This window comes from Fulmarus glacialis, unplaced genomic scaffold (genome assembly GCF_000690835.1).
Source record: "Fulmarus glacialis isolate BGI_N327 unplaced genomic scaffold, ASM69083v1 scaffold20862, whole genome shotgun sequence".
In the NCBI taxonomy this organism is placed as follows: Eukaryota; Metazoa; Chordata; class Aves; order Procellariiformes; family Procellariidae; genus Fulmarus; species Fulmarus glacialis.
The window spans coordinates 1-7448 of NW_009196155.1; the positions used below are offsets into that span (position 1 = coordinate 1).

The following is a 7448-nucleotide window of genomic DNA, read 5'->3' on the forward strand; positions in this document are numbered from 1 at the left end:
CTGCCTCTGCATCACCTATTTGCAGTACTTGGGTATCAACGTCTCTGCCTGGTCCATCACCGCCTTCACGGTGGAGCGTTACATCGCGATCTGCCACGCCATCAAAGCGCAGCTCCTGTGCACCGTGTCCCGCGCCAAGCGCATCATCTCCTCGCTATGGCTCTTCACGTCCCTCTATTGCGTCATGTGGTTCTTCCTGGTGGACACGACACAGGTCACCTTCTTGGATGGGGCACAGGTCAGCTGTGGCTACCGGGTCCCCAGAAGCCTTTACATGCCTATTTACTTTTTGGATTTTTCTGTCTTCTACCGCGCCAAGCGCATCATCTCCTCGCTATGGCTCTTCACGTCCCTCTATTGCGTCATGTGGTTCTTCCTGGTGGACACGACACAGGTCACCTTCTTGGATGGGGCACAGGTCAGCTGTGGCTACCGGGTCTCCAGAAGCCTTTACATGCCCATTTACTTCTTGGATTTTGCTGTCTTCTACATCATCCCGTTGGGGCTGGCAACTGTCCTCTACGGCCTCATTGCCCGCATCCTCTTCATGAGCCCCCTGCCCGCCACCCCGCAGCGCTCCTGCCTGGGCTCCACGCACCAGCTCCTGCCTGGGCTCCACGCACCAGGGCGGCTCCCTCAAGCTCTCCTGCCGGGGCAACAAGGGGGCCCTGAGCTCCCGCAAGCAGGTAGGGGCTCCCCGCCGGGCTGGGGCACGCTGGGCTGCAGGCAGCGCTGTCATGGGCTCAGTGCTTTAAGGGGCATTCTGGCAAGGGATGGGGTGCCCCAATATTTTGCTTCCCTTTGTAGGGGGAGCTGGGTGAGTCGGTTTGCTGCACGGAGGGTCCCTCCCAAGCCCAGCTGGGGCCTGGCAGCACAGATGGGCTCCCCTTGCTTTGGCTGAGCTCGGTGGAGCAGGACAGGGCTCCAGCATCACTTGGGAGAGGCAGGAGTGCAGGGGTGTTTGCTGGATAATTAATCAGTGATTGCCTCCCTGAGGAGAGGAGTGCTGGGTCACATTGTGCCAGTGGAACTCGCCTCCCAGGCAGGGTCCTGGGCAGGTGACCTCAGATTTAGGGGAGCACAGGGAGGGGACAGCTGGCATGACCCCCTGCCCTGTGAGCCCAGCTGTGGCTGCAGCCCCTCGGTCCCTGCAGCTGGAGAAGGTGCCTTGGTGTCCCAGTGGTGTGTCTTCCCTCTTGGTGACTCCTCTGTCATTCAGCTGCCTGCTCGCTCCCCAGCTCCTTCTGCCACCTCCTGCCCTCGTTCCTCCTCTTTCTCTGTCCACATGGACAATTACTGTTTCTTGCCCCATCTCCTTGGATGGGTCAGCGTCTGGACATGGGACTCCGTTGCCTCCTACCTGGCCGTTTGCAGGAGACCGTCCCATTCCGGTTTCAAAGTTCGCATAGGCAGAGCCATGGGCTATTTTAAAGGAAAGGGCTGAATCTGGGAGTCTGGCTTAAATCACTGAAATCACCAGTTCTGCTGTGATTTCCAGACAGCCTGAAATAGGCTTCAGCCTGTCCTAAAGTCTTCATGTTTCCAACTCAGTATCTCATTGCCTGACTTGCACAGGAACCTCCATCCCCCAGGACAGACGATTCAGAGTTGCAGAGGGGAAACGAACAGCCCAGAGAATGTGTATTTCTTCATGAACTTCTAAGTTTTTCCAGTTCACCTTTTTCTCCCTTTTGCTGCAGCACAGAAATATTTAAAGCAAGTCCTGATTTCTGCAAAAGTACTTTCTCGCTCTCCCAGGGACACTGGCTGCTGGGGGAGCCTCGAGCAGGCTGTTTGGCAGCGAGGTCTCTAGATACTACAAGGCAGTACCTAAAGGTGCAGGTCGATGCACCTCTCCTTCCAAAACAGTCGCTGCAGGGGCTGTGCCGCTCCCCCCACAGTGCTGTGCCGTGGAGTGGCCGTGCTGCACACAGCGTGCTCCAGCATCATTAGGACAAGTGGCTGAGGCCATTAGTCCTGATGGGGCTGGATGATGGGCGCTCCAGCCCCTGGAAACATCTTGTGCTCTCTTTTCTGCTATACCAGGAGTTTTCTCGAGATCGTCATTACCTCCCAAAATATCTTAGCATGGAAAGACTTCCCCTGGCTGGCCTGACATTGCAGAGCTGGCATCATTAGGAATAAAGATGGCACTGAGTTTTGAAATGGTAAAGCAGTTTCCCAGGGCTTCCAGCTATGTTTTGTTGAATGCTTCCTTCTGATTTCACACCAGCAGCTCTTTAAAGCAGGCTGTGTTGAGAGTGATGGAGGAAGAAAGCCCAGCTCTGCCGCTGGTGGCGTGTGGGCTAAGTGGCTGAGACATGGGTTGGTGGCCATCAAATGGATGCAGTGCTGCACCCCAGAGGTGGCTGCAATCCAGGTTTTTCCATAAACATCTTTCACAAGTTGGATATGGCATAGGGCATGATTGCTTCATTTTATACATAATCAGAGGGAAATATATATGACTGTCCATAAAAATCAGAGAGGGAAAAACCAGGATCTGGGAGTTCAACTTTCACTATTTGATACATTGCTGAGGGGTTTATCTACTGGATGCTCGGTGTAGAAATAAGTTATCTATGCACCAAAGTGAAGTAAAACCACAGCTATTCTGATGAGAGTTTTGGGCAGTGTGTGCAGGAGCACTTTGAGCGTAACAAACCCAGATCCTGTCAGAGCATCTACCTTAGCACTGAAATCCAGCCGGAGGTTTTTGCTGGCGGTGCAATGGATTGAGGAGCAGAAGCTGCTGTGAGTCATGATTCTGTATCTAGTTATAAGGGAAAAACCAACAACCCAACACGCAGGGAGGAAAGAGGCCTCCAGAGACCCCAAAGGGTTATCACTGGATTCTGCCTTCAACTTGCCTCCCTGAGCAGGAGCAACCAGGGCCACAGGAATGATATTTTCGGCGAGATGCTGCAGCGTGCAGGACCCCAGAGGGTTGGTGGGGGCAGAGCAGAGGGGAAGCGTGGGCCGAGAGCTGGGGAATGGGCATATCATTAAGAAAGGGATTTTAATGTGAGAAAGAAGGTTCATGCCAGCAGAGCTGGCAGACGGAGATGCTGGATAGGAGAAGGGGCTTAAAAGTAAGCGCAGACGAGAGGATTCCCATGGCCAGTAGGGCCCCACAGTGGGACATGTGGGCGATAGAGACAGAGGTGCATGTGCCCATGTGAAGGGGCAGGGCAATGTCCAGGGGGCCTATGGCCCCCCATAGCACCCCCAGCAACCAGATCCATGGGACACCCCACCAACTTGGCTTTAGCAAAGGTGGGGGAGAGGCACAGAAGGGACCTGAGTGGTCTTCTCCAGGCGAGGTTCACCTCCAAGGGAATCAACAGCAAAAAGCCCCGTGCAATAGGCAGGTACAAGCCCTAAAAGGGAGCAGCCTGGACACCGGTGTCCTGTGTCATCTTCACCAGAAGAAAGGTTTCCTCTCTGATTTTCTGATAGCCATGGCATCACTGCCCTCAAAACCAGAGGAAACTTGCAGAAAGAAGAAACACAGATGGATCTCAACTCGTACCACTGGACACTGCTTTGCAATAGCTGATGCTGGCTGAGGAGCTCATAAGCGGGTTTCCTTGCTCATTAATCATCCATGGCCAGGGTGGAAAGGAAAGGGCAGCCTGACAGGTAATGCCATCAACCTCTCATGCTCCCCTGAGAATTGCTTACAGCCCTTGAAAATGTCACCAGGAATTTCCATGGGTGCCTTTGGTAAAGGGTCTGGTCACGAGCATCAGAAGTGAGGACACAGCATCAGAAACTGCTCTAATAACAAATGCTGGTGGTCTCCAATCTGACAGAGTGATGAAGAAGCTGTGAAAGTCATGCATGTGCTACCAGCGGGAAAGATTGAAGTGAGCGTGCAGCTTCTTTAAAATGCAATTACCACGACTAAACCACTAAAGACACCATTAGAAATCACAGTTGCAAGTTTGGTCCAAAACAGCAATAGTGTTGCTGTCTGACAGGATTCACATGTGCAGCGAGAGCTTCACAGGACCCTGCAGGCAGCAGGTTGTGTCCCAGTGATGCGGCGAAGCAGGACTCCAACCCCACAAACACCTTTGAGTTTGTTAGGGTGATGGTGCACAAGCATCTGCCAGATTCCCATCACAGACCAGTGGTGTGAGAGGGTGGTTTGGCTCCTGGAGGATATGTTGGCGTTGGTTGTGTGTAGCTCAGGTGGTCCCTCTGATCAGGATACAGGCACCCACGTTGGCGCTCCTCCTCTGGCCTCTCTTTATAGGGGAACCAGCTCTTCCAGGCACCGTGTCCAGCATTCCCTGAGAGATGTCCAAAAGGGGCTACCCCAGAGGTGCCCATTTTTCTGCCTTGACTCTAAAGAGCCCCGACGGCTGGGGGTGTTTTGTTGTGGATGTGCTCCTATGCAGCCCCAGTGCTGCACTGCTTGCTTTTCAGAGTAGGAAGATGCTGCTGTTTCCTCACTGGTGCCTCTAAAACACATAAGTCCAGAGCAGGACAAGGCAAGGCGTGAGTTTTGCTGTACTTATCACCTATAGAAGAAAGGGCCACAGGTACAAACACCAGCCTCCTCCAACCACTTATTTCACCTGCCGGAGAGGGACCACTAGAGGGAGTGGGATTCCTAAAAAAGGATGCTGCAGCTTAGGATGATGGTGCTTGGACAAGGAGGGGTGACACTGGCTGGGGAGAAGCATCTGTGGCCTCCAGGACAGGGGCAGGGGCTGGACACAGTGCTGCGAGAGGGGATGGGTTGGAAGGGCTCTGCGGGGATGCAAGATGCCCATCACCTTGTCCGGAGCGAGAAGGATGCTCGCAGTGGGTTTGCTCTAGGAGTTACACTGGGCTTGGCCTGTGGAGGTGGAAGATAAGCTGCCCCTTAACTTTGGCATAGGGACCCAGGACGTAGTCTGGGATGTACAGCAGATATCCTTCGCCATCCAGCAATAACACTGGCTTACGTGCTCAAAAGTGATTTTCAGCTAAACATCAACTGTCCCAGTAAAACATGCCTGTCTGTCTACAAACCCTTGTCTTGCTTCTATCCATAGCTCCTTTACAGCTGTTGTGTGCACACGCTATGTACAACAGAGTTGTTGCAAAACACTTGTTGGAAAAATTGTTGTCCGTGAGCTGGTGCTTCCCTGAGGGATGCCCTTTGAGGCTATAGCAAAGCTCTGGCTTTTTTGGGTGCAGCTGGTTTTTTTGGACCGTAATTCAGGACTACTCCAGTTAGGGACAAATGTCCCAAACTCTCCTCAGTGCTGATTAGGTTCTTTTTTCACACGAGCACCAGAAGTAAGTTCAGAGAACCTCAAGTGTGCTATAGTTACTCGCCTCAGCAAGGTAGAGTGAGGAAAGGCACGGAGACAGGTTTCAGCCATGCATGCAGACAACGCTGGAGATTTCTTTCCCCATGATGGAGATATGAGAATGAGTTTGGGATGGGCCATTAGGTTTTATCCAGAGGAGACATCCTGTGTCGACACAACTCTGCTGAAGTTGCACCCAGGAGAACGCAGTCTGTATGGACGGTTGGCTTTAAAAGGCAAATTTCAATCAGAGCAAGCTGAGGGCAGGGCTGCCTGTCCCAGCTTGTGCTCTGGATGCAGCGTCCTCGGGAAGCACTGAAGGCATTTAGTGAGATGGGGGTAATAAATCCTCATGGTGTTGGTTCCAGCCGGTTTCCCCTCCCAGGACAAAGACAGGTTTTTCCCAGGGCTGTAGGACACGTAGCAGGGAGCACTCTTTGGGTGACAGCACTTTGTGGTCTTCTGCGGTCTGCAGTGAGGTGTTGGGAGCTTGCTCGAGTGGGAGCTGGGCGAGCGCTTGCTGGCACCGCTGGCATTTCCATAACAACCAGCCAAAAAGCAGGGGCAGTTATGGCTTAAAAGCAGATGAATCACTGGTTCTTTTCCAGACTACATTTCTTTTGGTCTCAGAAAGGACCGGAATGAGCTTACTTTTCAGCCTTATTAGGATATGCTCCCCCTGGTGCTGTCATTCGGGTGCAGAGTTCAGCTCACTCTTCACAAACATCGTGGGTTCCTGAACAGTAAAACAAGGCAGAGAGTTACCACAGTCAAAAAGCCAAAGATGTTTCAGTCTCAGGAGAAAGCACGTGAGCAGTATGAATCTGTTAGCTTTAAAGGAGACATTTTGGCCATACAGAAACCTCCCGGCTGGAAGGGACACCTGCCAGAGAGCAGAGCTAAGTGTATAAAAGTTTGGGGATTTATTCTCCCCAGCCCTGCAGGGAGAGCTGAGACAGGAGCTGAGTGAGGAGTGTCTGTGTCTCAGTGAGGACCTGCAGAGGTGTGGTATTTCACTTTCCCAGGATGTATTTTGCAGCAATCCTGCTGCCTAGGACTGCTGAATTTGATGGAAAGACTCCCACCAACCTTACCCCCAAGACAGCCCTTTAACATGGACCCTTCCAAGCAGGACTGGGATGTGTTCAGTCTCTGCATGGGATGGAAAAGCGCAGAGCCTGCCCTCATCTCCCAGGAGCAATAAACTTCTTAGTAGAGGGAAATTAAATTCTGACTGAAATTGTACTTAGGATCACTTAAGCTGAGGAGTTGGTTGCATTTTGCTGTAGGGTTCAGCTATTAGCACAGTTTTGTTCATTCAGGTTGTCGGGAAATGAACCTCAGATGCATCAAAAATATGGCAAAAGCAATTCTCCCTCAAACCTGAGAAGCGGGTCTGTGGAAGGCAGCAGTGTAGCTGAATGCTCCATCGCTGCAATGTCTATTTGCTATAAAGATATATAGAGAAGTAGAAAATGCAGGTCCCATACATATGCACTGCTCATGTGCCATATACAGTGTTGAAGCAAAATCTGGGCCTTTCTGGGCTGATCTGGTAGCGGGAGCTCTCTGTTGCCAGGTCTTGCAGTGCAGACCACAGCAATACAGTCCCACCACTGCTGTCGGGACGCTCCTTCCCTTGGCAAGGGGTGGTCGAGCCTGGATTGCCCTGCCAGCCTCAGCGGGAGCCAGCGGCTACAACCGTGCTGGGACATAGAGATTTTGACTATGGTCAACTGTGTGCCAAGCGGCTGCTCTCCACTCCCAGCCTATCTGTTCGGGAGTATTTCTATAAACCGTATTATCACCCTAGCAGTTGCATGCTAGACAGGGTGGCTTGAAACCAAAAGCTTGTGAGGTGGCTCTCACTCTTCTGCATCCAGCCAGCTCTTGTAAAAGGCATTGAAAAGCTCTGAAGCTACCTTTTACTGACATATCTTGTACAGTCTCTCGTATCTTTCCCAAAAGGCAGCAAACTGCGGCAGCGAACATGCTGCAGTCTTAGCAACAGCCCCAGCACTCACCGAGTCACTGGAAGATCTTATTCTGGGAAGTGTCCTCATGTTCCCATTAAACCACACAGAGCAAAACTTCTATTTTGGCCTCAGCTTGACAATAGTCCCTTTCTTGTCGGGAAAT

The 7448-nt window shown here is 52.1% G+C and overlaps 1 protein-coding gene across 1 annotated transcript in view; it reads left to right on the plus strand.

The window, feature by feature from the left end:
* Positions 1-7: 7 nt before the first annotated feature.
* LOC104072612 (thyrotropin-releasing hormone receptor-like) overlaps positions 8-7448 on the plus strand; it is a gene marked incomplete at its 5' end in the record, with an annotated part of 8869 nt that continues 1428 nt past the window's right edge. The window contains 3 exons of the mRNA XM_009572127.1: positions 8-214; positions 395-570; positions 602-686. Coding sequence (XP_009570422.1) covers positions 8-214; positions 395-570; positions 602-686 — 468 coding nt within the window. The remainder of the gene's footprint in view (positions 215-394; positions 571-601; positions 687-7448) is intronic.